Source organism: Oryx dammah, unplaced genomic scaffold (assembly GCF_014754425.2).
Source record: "Oryx dammah isolate SB20612 unplaced genomic scaffold, SCBI_Odam_1.1 HiC_scaffold_3, whole genome shotgun sequence".
In the NCBI taxonomy this organism is placed as follows: Eukaryota; Metazoa; Chordata; class Mammalia; order Artiodactyla; family Bovidae; genus Oryx; species Oryx dammah.
Window position 1 is genome coordinate 85,331,541 of NW_024070187.1, and position 26,157 is coordinate 85,357,697.

Consider the following 26,157-nt stretch of genomic DNA (forward strand, 5'->3'; position numbering starts at 1 on the left):
CCCTCCTATGGCGGGTGCAGGCCGAGGGGCCTTTGGTGGAATCGCCGATTTAGGAGAGGGCGGGGGCGTGGCTTCCCCACTGGGCGGGCGGCCACCCCGCGGTCCCTCCCCCATCGGGTGCTGCCTCCGCGCGCCAAAATCAAACCCGCGGATCCGCCGGCCGGAGAGTCTGCGACGGGAGAGAGTTCAGCCTGTAGTCTAGGCGAGTTCCGCGGTGGCGTGAACCCCGGCGCGCGCACCTGCGGCCACCTCCAAGCTCTCCCTGACTGAAGCGCTTGGGGCTGCCAACAGGACAAGGCATGGCCACCCCACCCAAGAGGAGCTGCCCGTCTCCCGCAGCCAGCTCTGAGGGGACCCGCATCAAGAAAATTTCCATCGAAGGGAACATCGGTAAGGGGCCTCGGGAGATGTTGGACCCAAAGCAGGGGTAGTCGCGGCTGCGGGGGCTGAAGCGCCCCGTTGCCGCATCCCTGCTACTCCTACCGGTGGACTTTTCCCAGTCTGCTCCTGCGCTTGTGGACGCGACCCCGAATTCCTAAGTTGACGCCGAAAGCAGCCCTCTCTGCCCTCCCCAGCTTCCCTCCCATGCCCCGAGGGTGGTCTCAGCCCCTGGGCGTCTGGCCGCGGGCCTAGGCCTCCGGGCCTTGAGAGACGCGCTTGGAGTCCTTTTCAGCCTCTTCGTTGGGATAGTGCAAAGGGAATGGTTTTGTTCTGTTTGTTTTTAATGATGGGTCTGTATGTCAGTGCTTGAGGTGCAATTTACATAGGCTAAATGATCCTTTTTTTAGGTCTAGAGCTCTATGAGGTTTGACAAACATAATAATAATTTATCTCCACCAGAATCACAATTCAGAACATCTCCATCACTGCAAGAAGTTTCCTGGTACTTCTTTGTGGTCATCCCTCTCTCCATTTCTATCACCTGACAAGCACTGATGTGATTTCTATTCCTGACAGTTTTGCCTTTTTCAGAATGTCATATAAATGAAATCATAATGTGTAGCCGTTTGTGTCTTGCTTCTCTAACTTAGCAAATGCTTTTAGATTTATTCATGCTGCTTGTATCTGTGCGTTTGTGTTTTTGTTTGTTTATTCCTAGTATTCCATTGCATGGGTATACCACAGTTTATCTCTACCACGGACATTTGGATTTTTTCCAGTGTTTAGATTATGAATAAAGTTGGTGTAAACATTCAAGTACAAGGAAAGAGTTTTTAAATGATCTTGGCAACATGGATCACTCACTCCCCAGCCAACATCCAAGTGGACATAGGGTTATGATTCAAAGACCACAACCATTTCTGTTCTTAATCCAGATGTCATTTTACAAGATACAAGAGAACTTCCGATTTTTCTCTATTTCTTACCTCCGGAAACCTATGCCTGATGCTTCCTGTTTTGATTGGATTTTTTTTTTTTTTTTCGGTTCCAAGTTAGGTACTGGCCATTCATGCATACAGCAAGTTTTTAAAGTTCTTACCATGTTCAAAGAACTTGTACTTTAAAAAGGCAAGGTAGACAGGTGCTTTAGCAGCATTGCAAGTAACAAAAAAAGCTGAATACAGCCTCAAGGAGGGCATTTTGTTTCTTTGCTCCATTGTTGAGACCACAGTTGGAAAAATGCATGTAACAGACTCTCATGTCTTCTTAGCTAGGAAGGATACATTCTCTGAAGATGAATGCTAACTAGTATGATTTTACACAGCTACCTATTGGTATAGAATACCATATATTAAAAAAGGAGGAAGTAGTTGAACAAAGCTATTTCAAAAGTAAATTTGAATGAACAGCCTCTCATGTCTATACCACAATTCCTTCCCTTTCCTAAATCCAGTTAAGCAATGTATCATACCTAGAAATTTACTTCCTTCCGAGCATCTTTTAATCTTCTCAGCACCTGAAATAATTTCCTAATTTGTCACCCCATCTCCAGTTTCTTTAAATTCTCCCAGAGTTTCCCTTCTATATACAAATATGATTGTGTTAACCCCTGCTTAAATCTCTCACCTCCCTGATACTTAACACTGGAAGGAGTTGCAAACTCATGGCCTGCATTTACACAATATTGGCCTGCCCAAATTTGAAAAAAAATTTTTTTAATTAGTTACTGGCATTTACAAATGTTGAGATTTCCCATTAACATCTAGATTTTTGGCTTCTCTTGAAAAATCTGAAGATCTGGTAACACTGCATTTCTGTAAAACAACCGTTTGCTATTTTGCTATTTGGATGGTATATGTTCCTCACCACTTAACAGTTTTCCCTGATACTGTGGCTTTGTCAGTTCCTATTTATTAATGCTCTTGTACTGTTGTTCATGTGCCTCTCTGCCTTATTTGCTAGACCCAAGTAAGCTGTAAGTAAGTGGTAAACAATCTGCCTGCCATTGCAGGAGACTTAATTCAGTTTGTGGGTTGGGAAGATCCCAGGGAGGAGGAAATGGCTACCCACTCAAATTGTCTTTCTTTCCTCCATCTAACTCAATGAATGAATGGTGTGTTTTACATACTTCCATTCACCATTCTTCTAAATGCCTTAAGAGTTTCTGTTTACCCTCTTCACGTGAAATCTGTGGTCCCCATTGTTTTTCCTATGATTAAACCTGATGATCATCTAATTTATCCTTAAAAGATTTTCTGTCTATTCTGTGGTGATAATATGACTTTCATGTTTTGCTTCTCAACTATTCTCTGTGTTACTTTCTGATTGACCATCCCCCCCTTTTTTTTCTCTACATGATCCTTTAAAATTCTTTTAGCTGTTTGTGTTTTTCTATTGACCTGTGTAATATTTTAAGTTTGATTATAGTTTTCCAAGTCAAAAGTAAGTTCTTTTTGCCTTTTTGCATGCAATTTATAAGGAAGAGGAAGCTTTGCTGCTGTTGCTTTTTTTAAATAGATTTATCTATGTGTGTATGCATTTGTCATATATATGGAAAGAGAGAGAAAACATGCTGACTAAGATGACTAATATAATCATATTTGGTGACTTCAGATAGGAAGGGTGTGGTGTCATTAAGAGTATTGCTACACTCTGTCAAATTCTTGGTCAAGAATCTCCTTACTATTAAATTGAATGAATTCCCAGATAATTTTAAAATAGAGAATATATGTCTTGGTTACATCTGAACTGTTTTCTTTTTTTCCTCCTAGATATTTCAGAAACGAGTGAATGATCAGGGAGAAGTAAAGTACATAACAACTTTTTTTTTTAAGGAGTTGGATAGAGTGCACAGGACTGTGAAAGGGAAACAGCAGAAACATGGCTATTACTTATAGGAAGTACTTTGCAAAAATATTTTTATAATTTCTGTTAGCCAGAGTGTCATATGATAATTAGTATCATACAATAGTAATCATATTATTTCCCATCCTGAAACTCTGTGGATTAGATGCATCTTTATATTAATTTTTTGGTTTACTTGGTTGTTTCTAGATTAGTTTTAGATTAGAAAGACGCAAGTTTGTTTGTAAGTTGAATGAATAGAGCCAATAGAGAGGAGATTTTGAAAATGCTGGAGACTGGAATGACTGTCACTGTAGTGATAGTTTATTTATCACAACAGTTTCTATGAGGAGGGTGTTATTATTATAGTCTCCATTATATTATGAGGAAACAGGCTCTTAGAGATTCAATGACTTCGTCTCAAATTGCAAACTTAATTAAGTGGAAGAATACCCTTAATTACTTCCTACAAAGTTATTTCTAATTGTTTTTTTTTTTTTTTTTAAGGAAAGTAAATCTAGATCTTGGATTTCTAAAATTCTGTTCCATGGCTTTGGTAAACTTAAAACATTAACAGACATGTGCTTATTAATACAGGTGGTCAGGGACTCTAACTTTTCATTAAAAAAAAATCTGAGAGAGTTTAGAAAATTGAATGTTTTTCTTTTTTGTATTGTTTGCTATTATAAATTTTGTAACAGCTGATGACTATCTTGGCATTTTTGTTTCCTTCCTCAATTTCACTTTTCCTCTCACAACAGCTGCTGGGAAGTCAACATTTGTGAATATCCTTAAACAAGTCTGTGAGGACTGGGAAGTGGTGCCTGAACCTGTTGCCAGGTGGTGCAATGTTCAGAGTACTCAGAATGAATTTGAGGTATGAAAATAAACTTTATTTAATAAAGAATTTTGGTTTAGACAAACAATTATAACCTTGGGGTTTTTTTTGTTATTTGTTTTTGCCTTTTCCAATAAAGCTTTTAAATATAGCTTTAAGTCTGTATCTTCAAGACACAAGGGCTTCCCTTGTGGCTCAGCTGGTAAAGAATCCGCCTGCAGTACGGGAGACCTGGTTTTAATCCCTGGATTGGGAAGATCCCCTGGAGAAGGGAAAGGCTACCCACTCCAGTATTCTGGCCTAGAGAATTTAATGGACTATATAGTCCGTGGGGTCCCAAAGAGCCGTACATGACTAAGCGACTTTCAGTTTCATATATATGTATGTCTAGGCATTCATTGAACTATGTGCTTAAGATATGCACTGCATTGCAGCTAAGTAGAATTTTAAAAGTTTTTAAAAATTAATTAAAATGTTTTAAAAAATGTAAATTCCTTGTGTCGTTTTACATTTTGTTTATAAATAAGAAAAGCAAAAACAGCTACCCCATAGCTGAATTTTGTTGGTTTGTTAGTTTGAAGTTTGTTAGTTAAGACTTTTATCTTAGACAGCCATTTATTTTTGTACTTTCATTCTTGTCAGACTTTTACCTGGACACAAGTTTCAGTTTCCCAGCACTAGCCATCCTACATTGCAAATGAGGAAGAGGAAATAATAGTTACATTCCATTTTTTACAGAAAACATTTTATTATTGTATACATATATATGTGTGTGTGTATATATATATATGTATACACACATGTGTATACACATATGAAGAAGCAATGAGATCTGATTATTAAGATTTTCATTTCTGGAGAAATGAGAATTGAAATTGAAAGCAGCATAGCAGAAATGGAGAAATGGAAAAATGGAAATGTGTGCTAGAAACTTACTTTGTTAGTCTGAGGAGGACAGAGGTATTGAAAAAAAAGTTTACTTTAAAAGTGTAGCTGTTGTTATGAGAACTCTAGGAATAATAATTGAATGTTTAAAATGTAAATCATATATATAGGGAAGAATCACTAACCAAGATAACTGTGCAGACTTTGAGGATACTGGTTTTGTACAACTGAAAGTGTTTTCTCACATACTTGTTTACTAAGCGTGGTTAGTAGCTCACTGCATTGTAATTCATTGAATAATCCAGGACTAAATCCTGAAGGGATTTCCTTTCTATATGGACTTCATGTTCTTAAGAAATGATCTTTCAGTCTGGTCTTTGAGGAAAGGCAGAATTAGCCTTAAGTAGAGTTTTGAGTCGGACACAACTGAGCGACTTCACTTTCACTTTTCACTTTCATGCATTGGAGAAGGAAATGGCAACCCACTCCAGTGTATATTTGCCTGGAGAATCCCAGGGACAGGGGAGCCTGGTGGGCTGCCATCTATGGGGTCACACAGAGTAGGACACAACTGAAGCGACTTAGCAGCAGCAGCAGCAGAGTTTTAAATGGGTAAATTTATTTGCTTCTTTCAGCATTTTTTTTGATATACGATACAACTAATAGAAAAGTATATGAAACCTATGTACAGTTTGAAGAACAGTTTGAAGGCTAACATCTTTGTAACCGTCATTCAGGTCAAGAAATAGACCATTACCTTCTTGTTCAAAAAGTCCCTGTTCTTCTCAGGTCACATTATCTCCTTCCCAAGGATAATAACTCCTAGAGGTAATCATTCACATAAAATAACTTGTTATTCTTGTGATAATTTTTCTGCTTTCTAAAAAGAATTTAAAGTACATGAACATATCTCTAAGAAATACAATTAGTTTTGTTTGTTTTTTAATCTTATATAAAGACATCCATTTGCATTCCTTTTCTTCTTGCTTCTTTTGCTTAATAAGTTTGTGAAATTTGTCTGTATTGTTACATGCAGCTATAGCTTGTTCATTTGCATTGCTGTATGGTATTCAGTTGTATTCATATATTATTATTTTTTGTCCATTCTATACCTTTAATTGGTTTTTAAGTGATTCCTAGTTTAGTTGCTGTGGAAACAGCCATGTTATGAATATGAATCCTGGCCTACACATGCAAGAGTTTCTGTTGGAATAAGAAGTTAAATTACTGTGTGGTGGGGTATGTGTGTGATGCCTATTTTCTGAAGTGGTTTTACTGCGTTACATTCCCCACAGTGTACACAAGCTGTTGTTAGCCCATTCCTTTGCCAATATTTAGTGTTGTCCAGCTTCCTAAATTTTGTCATTCTGATGAACATTTAATGTCTTTTATATTTTAATTTGTATTTCCCTGATTGCTAATGAAATTGTGCTCCTTTAATTAATTTATTTGCCACTTGGGTTTCTTTTGTGAAGTCCCTTTTCAGATCCTTTTGCCCATTTTGTTTTAGATATTTGGTTTTCACTCACTCTACATTTTTACCTCCTAAAGTATGTCTTGTTGCCTCTTTGATAGTGCCCTACTCAAATGTGCTTTTATTCAGGAATAAGAGACCTGTGTTCTAAAAATACTCTTTCTCCTCCTCATTTCTGGGGTCAACTATCAGTGCAGTTAATTCTCAGGGGTTAGGTAGAAAGTAGCCAAATTAAACCAGTGTAAGAAATACAGAAAGCATTCTTTTATTGGGAGAATGTTAGACTAGATTGGATTAGGTGACCTTCACTGAAGTTCGTTCCCTGGTGGCTCAGACAGTAAAGAATCCGCCTGCAGTGCTAGAGACCCGGGTTTGATCCCTGGGTTGGGAACATCCCCTGGAGAAGGGAAAGGCAACCCACTCCAGTATTCTTGCCTGGAGAATTCCATGGACAGAGGAGCCTGGCGGGCTACAGTCCATGGGGTCACAAAGAGGTGGACATGATTGAGTGACTAACACTTCCACTTCTAATTTTAATATCATAGCTTCTAACTCATACTAAATACATGTAACTGGTTTGTTGGCATACTAAATGTTTCTGCCTTTCAGCATACCTGACTTTTTTGGGGGAGGGTGGGGGCTGTGCCTTGCAGCTTGCAGGATCTTAGTTCCCCAACCAATTTCCAAGAATTGAACCTATGCCCACTGCAATGGAAGTACAGAGTCCTAAGCACCAGTGAATTCCCAGTATACCGTATGTTAACCAAGCACGCAGGAGCATATACAAAAACCAAAATGTCAAAAATTTTGATTTGCAGAGAGAAATGTAATTATTAGATTCATTGAAGTAGGTCAGTTCATTTTCTATATACGCCCAGTAGAAGGAACTCTGGATCTTGAAGACTTGGGGTTCTTTTTCAAACAGCAAACAATCCTTTGAGAATTTTAATATGTGAGATGCCTCCTGGTTAGTAATGAGAACCCTAGTAAACCACTGTTAGTGTTAGCAGTGTATTGAACCCTTTAGTTGTGTTGGAGAGGAGAGGTTGAAAATTTTGCATTAATGTACATGGGGAGACAATTTATAATAAGAAGGTTGTCTCTTAAGCTTAGAATCAGTGCTCAGGGGAATTAGTTATATTTATCTTAGTGACTGACATCATCAGACTACGATGCATTGATGCATCTGTCTCTATTCACATTGATTTCATGTATCTAATATTCATGTTTATGGGGCGGAACATTTTCTTCCTGTCAAAATTTCAAACTTTCTTATTAACTACCATGTAGACGATCCAACACAGTTAATGTTAACATAAGCCTTTTAAAATACATACTTTCATCAGTTTCCTGTAATCCAGTCATGTCTCTACTATGTTACGATTTGATTATCTACATTGGATTTTGGTGTACATTCTTGGAGGATAATGTTATTTGTGTGTGTGTGTGTGTGTGTGTGTACTTAAGGCTATTATATTGTTAATCCTGTGTATTTCTAGATGAAGTTTCAGACTGGAGGGTAGTATTTTGGGGATAAGGTGGTGAAATATGAGGGTAGTAATGGGTGGATGTGTTCCCAGTATCTTATTTTTTCCTGCACCTCAAGAAATGGAGTTTCTTCCTTCATCCTGGGGCCCTTCTTTCCGAGACCCATCCCTGACCTTCCTTGGGATTTTGATATGAACCACTGTCCAAATTGCAGCTTCCTTAGCATGCTGCCAGTGGTGAGAAGTAGACTGTCTTCAGACATGACTCTGGTAAGGCCAGTCCCACTTTGGATGTTCTCCTTTTACTCACACTTCTTGGCAGTAACTGTAGCATGGGAAATGTTGGGTTATCAGTGCCTCTGATCTCTTCCCCTAGTCAGTAGTTTTAATTTGCACCTGCATGTTTAGCTGGTTTTGTTTTTTCACCTGCCACCTAGTGGCTGAAGTGTTGCTGTACTACTGATGTGCTGCCACCAGTTTTAGCAAAATAGTCAAAAAGTACCTAAAAAGATTATGTAACTTCCCCACCTTCCCCCTCCTATGGTAAATTATCTTTAAATCGTATGACCCAGATGACTATCAGTCTTTGTGTTAAAGGTTTATTTCAAATAGCAGTGTGGTTTATTTGGTGATTTATGTTACTATTTAGGCCCAAAAACTTTGATTGAGTTGCTTTTTTTTAGCTTATTTTTGAGATACACAGATGGTTAGGAAGATGTTTTTACTGTTTTTCTTAGTGAGCTGAATTCTTTTGAGAGATCTTTGTTATTTATTGTGAAATGCTATTTTACTGTCATCTAACACTTCTTACCACTGAGAAGTCACTGAAAAATTAGTAACTCTGAGAAAGAAAGGAGAAAATATACTTATCTGTGAAATAATAGAATATTTTTTGATAAATCGTTCTTGAAAATTAATTAAGAATGCTTGATAAAATACCACTCATACCCTTTGAAATCGCCTAACTTTTGTCAATCCTTTTATGATTATCTTGTTTAGTAGACTCTGGTTCTTTTGACCAAACTTAACTTGATTGAACTTGCAATGTCTCAAAGGTTATACTAGAAGTAAAAGATAAATGACTTTGTATCTCTACTTGATAATTCTCATTTTTACTCATCTTGGCAATAATCTGTGATTTCTGTAAAGTCATGAAGTATTCTGTCATGAAGTGAATTATAGATATAAATACAAAAACAGATTAAAGTTACCCGTAATCCCACCACCCCATATGTAACTTTTATATAATTGAGATGATAATTTATTATATCCAGCTTTGGCAGGTGAGTGGAGATACTTAATTTTAAAGAATATGAAGTAGTATGTACTTATTGTTCAAAATTAAGATGATACCATGGACTACCAAGGAAGGAAGTAAAACTTAACTTAGATCTTACTTGAACCAACAATACATAATTTTTTACTTTGCTTTTCTTCCTTATAATGTTTATGTCAAAGGAAATTGAAAATGTTATTAACATAACAAAAAAAGAAAATGTTATTAAAAGTTTACTATAAATGATATATAAAGTCAGCCTAATTTATTGTGTGCATGTACCATTACTTACTTAATTAAGTGCCTAATAAATAGTAGAATGATAGCCTATTTCCTTAGCACTGTGATAACCATCTTTGTGGTTAAATCTGTGTTTTGGATTATTTCTTTAAGACAAATTTTCAAAAGTGTAATTAAGTTGGCCTGCGGATACAGAATTTTTAAAGTGAATGTAGCTAAACTGCTTTCTAGAGATGTTCTATTACTTTTTATTTAATGTAGTTTGACCCTGAGGCATTCATATTTTTTATCTAAATACTTTTCGGAGGGAAAAAACACTAAAATTACACTCAATTTGGTAAAGATGATACACAGTATTTTTTTGATAGAACTTCTAATATTTTATTCTTAATTGCATTCAGAAAACTGGCAGTTTCAAAACTTTAATGCATAAGATCAGAAGAAAATATTTTTGTATAGGCTCTTATTTGATTATCCTGAAGAACTAGAAAATGGTATCCTGGCTTACTGTTAATATTCTAATTCGGTACAATGTTAAACTAAGAGCCAAAAAGTAGCATCTTCAAGTGTAAAATTGTGTTACAGGTTTTTAATTTAGTTTTAATTTAAGCATGTGGATTTTTAGAACAACCAGCTGATTATTATTTTTTTGATTAGGTGATGAGTCAAGATTGACCCTCTAAATTATTTTCATATAGCAGATTTTGGACTTGCTTTGGGCAAGAGAGATGACATTTATTAGGAAATCCAAATAAAAGAAGACCTGTAGTCTTTGTGTGATTTTTGTTTTTTTGTGGTAAAAAATACATATAAATTTTACCATCAACGATTTTTAAACATACAGCTCAGTAGTAGTAGTAGTAAGGATATTTACATTGCTATGGAACAGATCTCTAGAAATTTTCATCTTGCAGAACTGAAACTCTATATTCATTAAACAACTTTTCTTTGCTCCCTTCCCCCAGCTCCTGGTAACCACCATTCTACTTTCTGTGTCTATGAATCCGATTACTTTAGAGACCTCGTGTAAGTGAATCATGCAGTATTTGCCATTTTGTGACTGGCTTATTTCACCTAGCATATTGTCCTCAAGTCTCTTCCGAAAAGTCTTCAAACTTCTGTTCACTGTTTTGTAACAAACCTACTTAATTTTGCATTTATACCCTATTTTATCTCACTATTATTCACAGTGCCTAGCAAATTGATCCTGTTTTTCAAATGAACCAAGCTCACTTCTGATCCATTTTATTAAATATATCAGATAAATTTAAGGTAACACTTGCTGCTGTGTTATTGTTATTCAGTTGCGAAGTTGTGTCTGACTCTTTGCAACCCCATGGAGTGAAACATCAGGCTTCCTGTCCTTCATTGTCTCCCGGAGTTTGCTCAGACTCATGTCCATTGAGTCGGTGATACCTTCCAACCATCTCATCCTCTGTGGCCTGCTTCTCCTCCTGCCTTCAGTCTTTCCCAGCATCAGAGTCTTTTCCAATGAGTTGGCTCTTTGCATCAGCAGGCCAAAGTATTGGTGCTTCAGCTTCAGCATCAGTCTTTCCAGTGAGTATTCAGGGTTGATTTTCTTTAGGACCAACTGGTTTGATCTCCTTGCTGTCCAAGGGACTTTCCAGAGTCTTCTCCAGCGTCACAATTTGAAAGCATCAGTTCTTCGGCACTCAGCCTTCTTTATGGTCCAACTCCCACATCCATGCATGACTACTAGGAAGATGATATTGAGTGAATGGCATACTGTGCTGTGACTCCCAGACCCATGAGTGTGGCTCATCTAACCTCTCAGACAGTGCTTCAACCTTAGTGTTTATTAGAGTCACCTGGAGGACTTGGTAAAGCGAAGATTGGGGCCTCATCCCCAGTTTCTGGTTTAATAGGTCTGGCAGGGGTGCTGAAAATTTGCATTTCTTGCAAGTTCAGAAGTGATGTTGATGCTGATGTAATAGGGACCATGCTTTGATACCCCTGCCCTGGAGTTGAAGTTGAAAACCTCTGCTCTAGAGCCTTGATGTCCTTTGCTTCCAGTTGATGAATAAACAAAGAATCATCACCTTTGAGAGGTTTTTATGGGCCTTGCCTGGACATGATATACATTGCTTCTGCCCTGTTTGCACTGACTGGAGCTGAGTCTCAAGGCTACAGTTAATTACAAGGAAGACTGGGGAATAAAGCCTAGCTGTGTGTCCAGGAGGAAAATAGCCTGGTTTTATGGAGCATGTAGTAGTTTCTGCCACCATAGTTTCCAAATAGAAATACCTTAAATTTATTTGTTAATGTAACTTAAACTCAAATGTGCCGTGTTTAGTTAAATTATGTGGAAGTTGTTGAAGTTTAAAGTTAATGGTTATTTTAGGAAATTCCCTGGTGTTAGGGACCAGGCTTCCATTGCAGGGGAATCCTGGTCAGGGAACTAAGATCCCAAAAGCCATGTGATCTGGTGAAAAACAAAACAGAATAAAGTTAATGGTTATTTTGGTAATAGGTATTTGTCCACCGAAGATAATTTGAAATAGCCTAGACAGTGATAAAGACAAAAAATTGTCTTCCATGTTTAGTTTTATTTATAAAAATAACTCACATGTATTTTCACTGATAACTTTGTGTTTATGTCTTTGGTGAATTCTCTCTCATTTAACTATGTAAAGCTATCCATGTCTGAGATAAAATTATTAAAATACGGAACACCAGCACCAGTTAAATTACCCATATAGTATCTGAATATCTCCCTTCAAGAAATCAAATGCAAGTATTGTTTATAGATAAGGATATAGGCTTTCCTGGTGGCTTAGAAGTAAAGATTCTGCCCGCAGTGCGGGAGACCTGGGTTTGATCCTTGGGTTGGGAAGATCGCCTGGAGAAGGTAATGGCAACACACTCCAGTATTCTTGCTTGGAAAATTCCATGGATAGAGGAGCCTGGCAGGCTGCAGCCCATGAGGTTGCAAAGAGTAGGACACGACTGAGCATCGAACACTTTGTTTATAGATATAACTTCAGTATGTAACAGCAGAGCAAAGTTTTGGAAAAGATATGGCTTTAGAATCAGTCTTAGGCTTGAATCCTAGTTTTGCTGCTTACTAGAGTTATTGATATTAATCAGTTATTCAACCTTTTTGAAGCCCATTTCTTAAACCTATAAAATAGTGTCAGTAATGACTATTTCATAGAGTTGAGATAATGTATATAATCTTTTTATATAGTCTCTGGTATAAAATAGATAATAATTATTGTAATTATCATTAAAATTGAAGTGTATTTTCTTATGAGGGGATATTTTGAGTAATGAACTTATTAGTTCTTCAATAGATAGTGTCTATTTTCTAATTTAACACTATAAAAAAATAAACTTTTAGGAAAACTTAGATATGCCCTTTGTGTTCACATTTCTAAGCATATTCTTTCTAAAAAATATGCCATGAAAGCCAAGATAATGCAACCAGGAATAGAGCAGACTAAGTCAAGACTTAAATTTTGTATTTTGAATTAACATTTGTACTGCAGAGAATTTCATAATACATGAATACCACTACTATTCTGTCCCTCTTTTTTAGTATCAAATACATCTAATCCTTTAACGAAGTGAAAAACCTGTTGAACCTATATTTTTTACTATTTGAAAATTAATAATTTAACATTTGTATATTTAATATTTAAGTATATTTTTCAGATGTAATTCACATAATATTGTGTTTCATATGTTCAATATATAGTGATTCAACATTTGTATACATTGTGAGATGATCACAGTAAGTCTAGTTACCATCTGTTACCATACAAAGTTAATACCCTGTCATTGCCTTTATTCTCCTTTCTCCATTCCTTTCATCCCCATGACTTATTTATTTTATAACTGAAAGTGTGCACCTCTTGATCCTTTTTCCCATTTCAACCCCTACCCACTACCTCCCTTTCACCTACTTGTCCTCTGTATCTGTGAGTCTGGGTTTTTGTTTTGCTTTGTTTAATTCCTCCCGTAAATGAAATCATATGGTATTTGTTTTTGTCTGACTGGTTTCACTTAGCATAATACCCTCAAGGTCCATTAATGTTACAAATGGCAAGATTTTGTTTTCTGTCATGGCCAGGTTGTAGTCCATTGTATGGATATACTATATCTTTATCCATTCTTCCACTGACAGACACTTAGGTTGTTCCATATTTTGGCTATTGTAAATAATGCTGCAATGAGCATAGAGTACATGTATCTTTTCACATTGGTGTTTTTGTGCCTGATATTTATTTATTGTTCTGGATATTTTCATGTGTGTTAATGGCAGCTTGTGTTTAGCTAACTTCTCTCATAAATCCACCAGCAGTGTTCATAAAGTTGTCTCTGTTACTGAGAGTAATTTTCAAAATGGCATGTTTACCAGGGAAGGAAAATAAAATATATACTAGTGTCCTCTTTATAAAACCAACTAAAGAAAAGTTTTGGTTGAGTTGATAAACTTCATTTAGCTGGAAACATTCGCTTGTATGAAACATTTTCTCCCTGGAGGATGGTGAATTAGTGGACAATCCGTTCATAACTAAATTAACAAAAGTCCTTGAAACTCTAATAAAATTACATTTATTCTTTAAGCAGTTTGAGAAGGCAGCTGTTACACCTTTATTTCAGTTCATCATCTGCTCAGTGTTTCTAAACAGACCTATTGTTGACTGTTGGCCTCTTGCCATTTTATGTTTTTCTTTTCCTTCCAATTTTGAGAAGAAGTTTCACTTAATTATGTGGTTTGTGGTATGATATGTAAATTCTGCCTCAGAGTGCCATGTGTTTCTGTGGTTTTTAGTTCTTAACTGAAACTTTAAGATCCGTTGTAGTGTTTACACTTCTGAATTTTTTTTTTTCCTCCCTCAGAGGAAAAACACCTACTTTGAGCATGAACTTTCAGAAAGTGTTCAGGGGCATTTATTTGACCTAGGATTGAGGACAGGGATTAAGCAGTCATATTTTATTCCTTAAAAGGTAGTAAACAAGTTTAAGGCTGTACAGCTTTGGGGAGAACCTTTATATAGCTTGATATAGAAAAGGCTGATGAACCCTGGGTCCTCAGTTTCGGTTTTTTCCTTCCTTAGTCTGACAACTCTAATATCAAAAGTTTTCTAATATATTGTTACTATGCCATCTATTTTGATCGATTTTAATCTACTTTAATAAATTTAATCTGTTTAATAGATCTGTCACTCTGAGGAAGAAATTTCAGTGGCTTCTTTCTGTTTACCCCCCTTTGTTTTGATTTGTAAGCCTGAAATGTTAGCATTTGCTGACTTTGACCTGTAGTAGTGAAATGGCAATGGATAGATGCTCAAAATTACTTTCTATATCTTTTGCAAATTAGAGATTCATTTAGTGTACCATTTAGGGTGTATATTGTCACCCTGCTTATTTAACTTATATGCAGAGTACATCATGAGAAGTGCTGGGCTGGAGGAAGCACAAGCTGGAATCAAGATTGCTGGGAGAAATATCAATAACCTCATATGCAGATGACACCACCCTTATGGCAGAAAGTGAAGAGGAACTAAAAAGCCTCTTGATGAAAGTAAAAGAGGAGAGTGAAAAAGTTGGCTTAAAGCTCAGTATTCAGAAAACGAAGATCATGGCATCTGGTCCCATCATTTCATGGGAAATAGATGGGGAAACAGTAGAAACAGTGGCTGACTTTATTTTTCTGGGCTCCAAAATCACTGCAGATAATGACTGCAGCCATGAAATGAAAAGACGCTTACTCCTTGGAAGGAAAGTTATGACCAACCTAGATAGCATATTAAAAAGCAGAGAAATCACTTTGTCAACAAAGGTCCATCTAATCAAGGCTGTGGTTTTTCCAGTGGTCATGTATGGATGTGAGAGTTGGACTATAAAGAAAGCTGAGTGCCAAAGAATTGATACTTTTGAACTACGGTGTTGGAGAAGACTCTTAAGAGTCCCTTGGACTGCAAGGAGATCCAACCAGTCCATCCTAAAGGAGATCAGTCCTGGGTGTTCATTGGAAAGGCTGATGTTGAAGCTGAAACTCCAATACTCTGGCCACCTGATGTGAAGAGCTGACTCATTGGAAAAGACCCTGATGCTGGGAAAGATTGAAGGCAGAGGAGAAGGGGACGACAGAGGATGAGATAGTTGGATGGCATCACCAACTTAATGGGCATGGATTTGGGTGGACCTCGGGAGTTGGTGATAGACAGGGAGGCCTGGTGTGCTGCGGTTCATGGGGTTGCAAAGAGTTGGACATGACTGAGCAACTGAACTGAACTGAACAAGGGTGCCAAGCCTCTTTTAAAAAAAATAAATAATGGATTAAATCAGATGTTCCCTAGCATAAACTACTTTAATTCAGACTATATAAAAATCTAATAAGAAATTAGCCATATAGAGTAGTCAAGTGGATGCTGTGGTTGAAGAGAGATTAGCAAATAGATACTGCATAGGTATCACAGGAGTTTTTCAGTGTGAAAGAAATACTGGAAGGGACCTAAGATGACCTTTCCTATTTAGTTACTTAAACACATAGTACTCTGTCCAGAGGAGGTGCTAGGCTAGAAATCTGAACAAATCTGTGAAATATGTTACTAGTAAACTTTTGTGATGTTTTGTAAGAACAATAAGTGATTTCACTGTTTCCAGAGGTAGATGTTAATATCATTGTTTTGATTTGCATTTTTCCAAATTAGCCACTTTGAGCATATTTTCATGTGACTATTACCCATCTGTATATCTTCTTTGTAAGAATGTATATTCAGGTCTTCTACCCATTTTGTGATTGGGTTGTTTGTTTGTTTTTTAAATTTATCTAACTATTTTTTTAACTTAAAAATAGTAAAATAGCCCTATTGATCATTACTTTGCTTTTTGTCTCTTTTTTCAAATTCAAAATAGGAACTGACAACATCTCAGAAAAGTGGCGGGAATGTTCTTCAGATGATGTATGAGAAACCTGAACGATGGTCTTTTACCTTCCAGTCATATGCCTGCCTCAGTCGAATACGAGCTCAGCTTGCTGCTCTCAATGGAAAACTCAAAGATGCAGAGAAACCAGTATTATTTTTTGAACGATCTGTGTATAGTGACAGGTATATAAAAATGACTTTACTTGTCAATTTGGAATCTTGGCTTAGAACTGGACTTTTTCCCCTGTTTCCTGGGGATCAAAGGAACAACAGACTCAGAGTAATAGAGATTTGAGATGGAAAATGACATTTAATACCTTCAGCAGTTTGATACTCATGGCATTAAGGAAGTCCTAGAATAATTTCTGGGCTTCCCTGGTAACTTAGTGGTAAAGAATCTGCCTGCCAGTGTAGGAAACGTGAGTTCGATCTTTGGGTTGGGTTGATCCCCTGGAGAAGGGAATGGCAACCCACTCCAGTATTCTTGCCTGGGAAATCCCATGGATTGAGGAATCTGGCAGACTGTTTAGTTAATATGTCATTTCCAACTCTTTGCAACATATTAACTAAACAGCAACAACAACAGAATAATTTCTAGCTGCCATGGAAACTGGTGGGGTGTGCTGGCCATCTCATCTCTTTCAAATTTGCAGTTTTTATTTCTTCCAGTCCTCTTAAAATTCTTATCAGCTCTGGTTAAATCTGGATCCCTATTCTAGACTTGCACCTGGAACTAGGAAGTCATCTTATCTCTGAGGGGGTCTTAGAATTAACCCACCCCAGTACTCTTGCCTGGCAAATCCCATGGACGGAGGAGCCTGGTAGGCTGCAGTCCATGGGGTCGCTAGGAATCAGACACGACTGAGCAACTTCACTTTCACGCATTGGAGAAGGAAATGGCAACCCACTCCAGTGTTCTTGCCTGGAGAACCCCAGGGATGGGGGAGCCTGGTGGGCTGCCGTCTCTGGGGTTGCACAGAGTCAGACATGACTGAAGCGACTTAGCAGCATCAGAATTACCCTGCTTATTATGTAAGGATTCTTTTACTAGAGTTAGCTCAGAACTGAGGTTCTCGAACTTTAGGACCCCTTCCCATTCTTAATAATTCTTAAGGAGCCCAAAAAGCTTAGTGTCCTATTGATATTTATGTTATTAGAAATTAAGATTGAGAAATATAAAACATTTATTAATTTATTTTAAATTAGTAATAGTAAATTCATTACATATGAACATGAAAAGGATACTTGTGAAATTAGATTAAAAAAAAACTAAGAAGAGCAGCATGCAAATCTCTTTAGTGTCTAACTTGAAGTCAGATGGATTCTCATTTGTGCTTCTGTTTTTAAGCTATTTAAGCTTTTGGTTGAAGTACAGTATATAAAGTAATCTGGCCTCTCACAGAACCCCTGGAAGGGTCTTGGGGACTACCAGGGGTTCTCACACCATACTTTCGGGAACCACTGGCAAGAACATACTTTCTATAGTTCAAAATACTCTGTTTTTTTTTTTTCTTGCTAACCAAGGCATTATCTGCTGTAGGATTTAGGAGAATGTTTCATGTCCATTTAGTAGATCAATTTTCTCTTTGTGCTTTTTGGAAAGAATTTGTGTTAATACAGATTCTCTTTCAGGTATATTTTTGCATCTAATTTGTATGAATCTGACTGCATGAATGAAACAGAGTGGACCATTTATCAAGACTGGCATGACTGGATGAATAACCAGTTTGGCCAAAGCCTTGAACTAGATGGAATCATTTATCTTAGAGCCACTCCTGAGGTGAGACAATAAAAATTTGTTGGATCCATTGAAGAGTTATTAATAGAAATCCTCAGGTGTGTATAGAAGGCGATTCAGTTTAGAACTGCCTCACCTCCAAATTAGAAATTCATAAGTGTATAGGTAGAAACATTCTGTTTTCCTAAGAAAACTACAAGGCCACATTTGGAAGTTCCACATTTTTTCCTCAGTTCTAGTCTTCATTATTCTTCCTGACTTTTTCAGGGCCTCTTATCTATCACAGCTACATTAAGAAATTTGCTCAAGCATCTCCTGGAATGTAGGTTTCATGAGTTGGGACTTTGGATATTTTAATTACTATTGAATTTCCAGGGCCTAGAACTGGGTCTGGGTACATAGTAGGAGCTTAATAAATATTTACTGAATAAGTGGCAAAGGTGATGGAGATCCATGTCAGGAATCCTTTATGATTGTGTCTTGGAATGGGTAGATAGAAGTGACTGTAGTTGACAGGAGACTTAGAGAACCCTTGCAATTTTGAGTTAAGGGAGCTCACTCGAAAATGTGCCTTTTGTGATAGATTGTAAAGAGCTATTCTTACTTACTTATGAAATTATGTAATGAATTCAGAAAGACCCAGTAGATAGATGCCTTTCATAAAACTAACCTAAATAAAAGCTTACATTTGTTAAGAAATTTCTGGTTTTGGTGCTTGCACGCCCATTTTTTTCTGTTTTTTATTCCTCTTTCTTTCCCTAAGTCACAAAATAGGCTCTGATGAATGTAAATATCATGACTTCTCATCTGAAAGAATACTGTATTGCTACTGAAGCTGAATTTTCAAAGAAACTAGGTTTCTGATAACTAAGGGATGATTTTGTTCCTCTTTTAGTATCAAGTAAGCCAGAATAACCATACCAATTTTGAAATTCACTTTTGTTTTTGAAAATAAGTTTTGTTTTTAATTTATGAAAATAGTAAGTACAAATATAGAAGAAAAAACAAAGAATACTAATAGTTTCATTCTGCTAGAAACATTCATAGTCCACATCTTAAAGTCTAACACAAAACTTTATTTCATCAGTATTGTTTATGATATCTTTTGATTAGAGGACCATTTACTTATTTGAAAAGAGAGGATTTATAAGAGACTGTGAAGCACATTTTGCATGCCAAAGTTAAAAATGTTTTTTTTAATTTTATTGAAGTATAGTTGATTTATAGTGTTGTGTTTAATTTTTGCAATATAGCAAAGTGACTCAGTTATACAGATATATACTCTTTTTCATATTTTTTTCCATCATGGTTTATCACAGGTGCTTTTTTTTGTTTTTTAACCAAACTTATTTTATACTTTATATTTCAAGTATGGATGCCAAAAGTTTATAGAGGTATTTTGATTTATTTTTGAGAGTAATTCTTGGTTTAGAACCACCAAATGAGTGAAAAACCCAAGGAGGGGAAGTTGGACTATTCCATTTTCTAGGAAAAACAGAGATTTTTGGCTAGCATAAATAAAGATACACTAAAGAAGAAAAATTTAATGGCAGCTGATAAGAAAATTATTGAATTGTTTCTTGCCTCCACCACTCCTCCTACCCCTTTCTTATTGCTTTTTCTTTTAGAAATGCTTGAATAGAATATATTTACGGGGAAGAAACGAAGAACAAGGCATTCCTCTTGAATACTTGGAGAAACTTCACTATAAGCATGAAAGCTGGCTCCTGCATAGAACACTAAAGTAAGATTTCCTTATTTACTATTGATTTTAAATTTATTTATCAAATTTTAATCCAAAACATGTACAAGTTTTTATTTTCAGTCATTTATATTAGTAATGTAGGATCTCTTAGCATTAAGTGTGAATTTTGACTCTTTTTATTGCTACGAGATCCTAATTTCTTGAAGTTTTTATAGCTAGTCTCCTCCGGTCGTCTTTACAGCATAGTATATGGAGTTCACGTTAAGGAGTAAAGTAAGAGATACATCTGTATATATTATTTAGGTACAAGCATACCTTGTTGCAGGCTTCCGTGGTGGCTCAAACAGTTAAGAATCTGCCTGCCGTGCAGGTGACCTGGGTTCAATCTCTTGGTTGGGAAGATCCCCTGGAGAAGGGAATGGCTACCCACTCTAGTATTCTTGCCTGGTGATTTCCATGGACAGAGGAGCCTGGTGGGATAGAGTCCCTGGGGTTGCAAAGAGTTGGACACAACTGAGCAAATAACACACACACTCACACACTCATACCTTGTTGTATAGCACTTCGGTTTATTGTGCTTCACAGATAGTACATTTCTTACAAATGGAAGGTTTCTGGCAACCGTGTGTCAAGCAAGTCTATTGGCACCATTTTTCCAACAGCATTTGCTAATGTTGTGTCTCTATGTCACATTTTGTAAATTCTTGAAATATTTCAAACCCTCCAACAGCAAAAAGATTGTGACTCACTAAAGCATCAGATGATAGCAATTTTTAACAATAAAGTATTTTTATGTACTTTTTTTTAGACATAATGATATTGCACATTTGCTGTACTGCTGCTGCTGCTGCTAAGTCGCTTCAGTCGTGTCTGACTCTGTGCGACCCCGTAGATGGCAGCCCATCATCAGGCTCTGCAATATAGTGTAAATGTAACTTTTGTAACCATGGGGAATCCAAAAAAATATGTGTGACTTGCTTTGTTGTGGTATTTGCTTTGTCGTGATATTCATTTAATTGTAGTTATCTGGAACCACACCTGCAGTATCTCTGAGTTATGCCTATACTCTCTTTCAGACAGAATTTAAGATATTTCAGATTTGTGTCTTAGATCACTGTACTTTATCATTAGTCAAATCTTGGTTCAAATCCATCTCACTTATTGGTTTGCAATGTTAGACAATCTCTGAGCCCCAGAATGGTCTCCCTGATCTTTAGTTTTCTCATCTTTAAACATCCCTACTTTTTGGTGTGATTTTGGTTTTTCAGGAGAATTATATTTCACAAACTAAGATCATGGCATCCGGTCCCATCACTTCATGGGAAATAGATGGGGAAACAGTGGCTGACTTTATTTTTTTGGGCTCCAAAATCACTGCAGATGGTGATTGCAGCCATGAAATTAAAAAACACTTACTCCTTGGAAGGAAAGTTATGACCAACCTAGACAGCATATTAAAAAGCAGAGAAATCACTTTGTCAACAAAGGTCCGTCTAGTCAAGGCTGTGGTTTTTCCAGTGGTCAGGTATGGATGTGAGAGTTGGACTATAAAGAAAGCTGAGTGCCAAAGAATTGATGCTTTTGAACTATGGTGTTGGAGAAGACTCTTAAGAGTCCCTTGGACTGCAAGGAGATCCAACCAGTCCATCTTAAAGGAGATCAGTCCTGGGTGTTCATTGGAAGGGCTGATGTTGAAGCTGAAACTCCAATACTCTGGCCACCTGATGTGAAGAGCTGACTCATTGGAAAAGACCCTGATGCTGGGAAAGATTGAGGGTAGTAGGACAGAGGATGAGATGGTTGGATGGTATCACTGACTCAATGGACATGAGTTTAGGTAAACTCTGGGAGTTGGTAATGGACAGGGAGGCCTGGTGTGCTGCAGTTATGGGGTTGCAAAGAGTTGGATACGACTAAGCAACTGAACTGAACTGACATTTCACAATGCCTGGCTTTATACATTTTATATCTGAGATTTTTAGATATGCATAGTAAATTTTGGTGAGAAAGAAGGCATTGCTAGATGAAGTACTTGCAGGATAATTTTAATACAGAACAATGGATAACATTTTGATTTTCAAATGAAGGCATAAGAATATGTTTTTGTTGTTTCTCTTTTATTTATTGCTTTTTCTAAGTATTTTTTTCATCTCTCTCCTTTTGAACAGAACCAACTTTGATTATCTACAAGAAGTGCCTCTCTTAACACTGGATGTTAATGAAGACTTTAAAGACAAACATGACAGTCTAATTGAAAAGGTAGATTTATGTTGAATACAAAGATTATAAATAATGTTGTTTTGTCTTGTCTAAAGTGTTCTAACTTCTGAGAAAATGATCTTCTAATGAAAGATGACAGAGTTATATTAAAAGACAGTTAAGAGCTTTAGAGGGATTTAGCCTATTTAGATTTTCATCTTAACTTTAACTTCTAGATTTGTAGCCTTAAATAAAATAAGACCTTCTTTATCCTTTCGTTTCTTCATCTGTATTTTAGGAGTAACATTAACAAAAGTTCTTGCTTACTCCCCTCTAAAATTACAGGATATGGATCTCACCCATTTTTATATTAGCTGGAATCTTGTTATTAAAGATTTATAGTTTTGAGTTTTATTTGGTGCCTTGTCTGTGACTTAGCATTGCCTAATCATTGAGTCATTATCTTAATCAGAGTTAATCTTCCATATATTTAGAGTTGACTATATTCTATTAAGTAAGTGGTGCTCATATTGATAAAGGGACTGGAAGAGAATATATTGATGAATACTTGAGAGACACTAGTAATGGGATTTGTATAATAAATATACCTCTAGTGAAGTTGTTGCTCAGTCATGTCTGACTCTTTGTGACTCCATGGACCGTAGCCTACCAGGCTCCTCGGTCCATGAGATTTTCCAGGCAAGAGTACTGGAGTGGGTTGCCATTTCCTTCTCCAGGGGATCTTCCTGACCCAGGGATCGAACCCGGGTTTCTCACATTGTAGGCAGATGCTTTACTGTCTGAGCCACCAGGGAAGCTATCCATGTTAATTAACTTAATGATCTAAGATCTAAAGAAAAAGCCCCCCTTTTTTTGTTGTTTGTTTAGTTTTGAGAGAAATTTTATTTTTCTTTTTCCTGTCATAAAATGTCTGCCCTTTATTATAATAGGTGTTTAACATTTATAAAGTATATTAAGAATTTTGAAAAATCTCAGCATTATAGATTACTATAGCATATAGTTTTTCCCTTGGTGTTCCCTGGTGACTCAGTGGTAAAGAATCTGCCTGCAATGCAGAAGACCTGGGTTCATTCCTTGGGTCAGGAAGATCCCCTGGAGAAGGTAATGGAGACCCACTCCAGTATTCTTGCCTGGAGAATTACGTGGACAGAGGAGCCTGGAGGGCTACAGTCTGTGCAGTCCCAAAGAATCAGGCACAACTGAGCGACTAATACTTTGACTTACAAAGAAAAGCATATCTGGAAAATTTAAGTGACCTCTTCACTAATTTAATTTAAGGACTTCTCTTGTGGCTTAGCTGGTAAAGAATCTGCCTGCAATTCAGGAGACCTGGGTTTGATCCCTGTGGGAAGATCTGAAGAAGGGAATGGCTACCCACTCCAGTATTCTGGCCTGGAGAATTCCAAGGACTGTATAGTCCATGGGGTGGCAAAGAGTCAGACACAACTGAATGACTTTCACTTTCACTAATTTAATGATGTTAAAAATATAGGATAGAATTCACTTGTGATACTGTTAAAATAAATAAAATTAAGTCAACCATTGCAGTACTAAAAACCAACCATTATTTTAGCTATATGAATCTGTAAAGTCACTTTTTCATTTTAGCTAGCACTTCATAGTTTTGATTAATGATCTTCATTTCATAGAATTATTTATTTTTACTTTAATTAGCAGTGTTAGAATTTGGCTATCTTTTTCATGTATTTTTGCAAGGCAATAATCTTTTGTCTATCCATTAGAATTACTCTATAGTCTAAAATATAGAGAGAGCAATATCTTGTATTGTGACATTGGTCACTTGGTTAGGTTCATTCACTACTTACATGACCTTTCATCACATTTTAATATTTATAGTCTATGTATGATTCACATTTGTGCTTCAGAAAAATTGTAAATCTATTACATAGATTACATACACAGTCAAGACCTTTACAGTTGTTTAAACCATTGCAATTACTCATGTTATCAGTGCTAAAGCTGCACATGTCAGGGTCTGTGGTATTATAAAGAGAAAATTAGTGTTATGACTGTTATAGAACTATATCCATCTCAGATGTAAATTTAATAACTTCTATAATTACTTTTTGGATCATTCATCTTTTATTACTTAAGTATTTGTTAATATTTCTTTTGAAAGTAAATGCTGTAGCTTTGTGATAGAGTTTACTTATACAGTTGAGGTCTTCAGCTGTTCGATACTTCTAATTGAAAATGAAGTATCTGAAATTAGCCAAGGAATTACATTAATATTTTTTTCCTTCCCTCAGGTAAAAGACTTTTTGAGCACTTTGTGATCTTGCTGATGACTACACGCAACCAAATGATTCCACCTTCTTCAGCTTTGTGTATCTGCATGGGTCCATTTTCATATGTCTCTCGTCTAAACTCAAGTTTTTAACTACTTTTATCCACCCCCCCCCCAGCGAAAAAAAATTTTTTTTAATGAATCCTATACGAAAGTTTATTACTAGCTTTTTTTTTTTCTCTTTTGCGGGTTTAAAGAAACAAGGACATATAAGTATCCGTTACAAGGAGTCTGGCATTAGGTGGTTCCAGAATCGTTATAGTAGTTAAGCTACATCATAAAGGATCCAGTCTCCTTTTGTCTTTCCTCTATTCTCCTCCTCAGCTACTTGACTTTTTTTTCCTGGTGCTTCTCATCTCAATGACCAGGTTCTTAGCTGGAAACTTTAATGTTACATAAATGATAATGTGTCCTGTGTAAGTAAATTAGTGTATCTATTAAAAATTGAAAAGTGGAATTTAAGAAATCCGTCAAAAAAGGATTATGAGGTTTCATTGCAAATACTTTTGATCAGGTGCTTTCCCTTCCACCTTAATTGATGTCGAAGTTAAGATCAGGTTTAATATTTAATCACTTCACTGATATTTATTAAGGTGTCCATAACACATTTGTAGAGTAGCAGGTTAGACTTTGTTCCCAGTTTGTAATGACATAACTTACAAGTCATTTAGTCTTTTTCCTGCCGTTGTTTCTACATGTGTGGTATGAGTGAGGCTTTATCTTTTGCATGGGATTTTAGAGGATTAAAGAGGAAATCTTGCTACACTTAAAAGATAACCGAAGATTATTACATGAGTATAAAGATTGAATTTATTTGGAACTTCAAATAACTGCCTGCCTTTTCCCATCACAGACCATTCTTTTAGAATGGAGAATTACTATTCCAGTTAAAGAGTTGGCTTAAATTCTGATTGTCTTTAAATCATTTGAGGTGGAATTACAGTTTTCCTTAAATTTCTTACCATTTTTATAGGTAAAACATTAGTGGGACACAGTGAGGGATCCATTTTTCCATTATAGTTTTTACTGATGCTGTACTGAAAATGAGTAGTTTTTCTTTATACTTGGTGAGAAGCATAAAAGTTACCTGAAAACAAGGTGGATTATCTTCTTAGCAGTAAAGACTGCTTAGTTAGTCCCAGCTCTTATTTCCTGCCACTGTTCTGCTTTCCCTGCTGTCTGGATTAATAGGCAACCTGCTATTTTAAAGTTTTATTTAAAAGTAAATAAAAGTCACACATTTCTACTTTGAGAACATCATCACTCTTCACTTCATAGTTTTGTTGCTCTGTCGGATTATATCTTAAGTGTTTTTTTCCTCTCCTTTTAGAGAAATTACTGATAAAAGTGATCTTGCTTTATGTTATGTATCTTGAAAGCATTATCATGTTTTGTTGATTAGAAATTATACGTATTAATAAAGAGGGCAGGGTGCAGAATAGTTGCAATTCTAAAAAATCTGCATGGATTTATTTTAGCTCTCTCTATATATAGGTTTAGATCTGTATGTATAGATTTTTTTCAGCTTTGTTTAATGTGCAGTGTGTTTTATTTGTATTTAACCTTTCTACTTGACATTTTAGAGAAACTCTGTGGTTTTTTTAAATGAGAGGAAAGTTACTTTGAAACTATCATTTTCCTTTTTAAAATATCTTGTGTTTAGTTTTTTGATATTCAAAGATAATAATTAAAAAAAAACAAAGATAATAATTTAGTGAATTAAATAGTTTAGATGCACTGATCTTTGAATGAGAGACTTATTTCAGACCTATAATTGCCATAAATATTTGTCTCATGATATTGTATGAATTTGTTTTTGTTAGATATAAATGAATTTGTTTATTAAATTAAATATTTGCCTA

The 26,157-nt window shown here is 36.3% G+C and overlaps 1 protein-coding gene across 1 annotated transcript; it reads left to right on the forward strand.

Annotated features, from left to right (window-relative positions):
- DCK (deoxycytidine kinase) lies at positions 1–24,411 on the forward strand. The gene is made up of 7 exons (XM_040237033.1): positions 1–390; positions 3,987–4,102; positions 16,314–16,507; positions 17,957–18,104; positions 19,691–19,806; positions 21,936–22,026; positions 24,258–24,411. The coding sequence occupies exons 1-7, from the start codon at positions 300–302 to the stop codon at positions 24,282–24,284; spliced, it is 783 nt and encodes a 260-aa protein (XP_040092967.1). The 5' UTR covers positions 1–299; the 3' UTR covers positions 24,285–24,411.
- Positions 24,412–26,157: the final 1,746 nt, after the last annotated feature.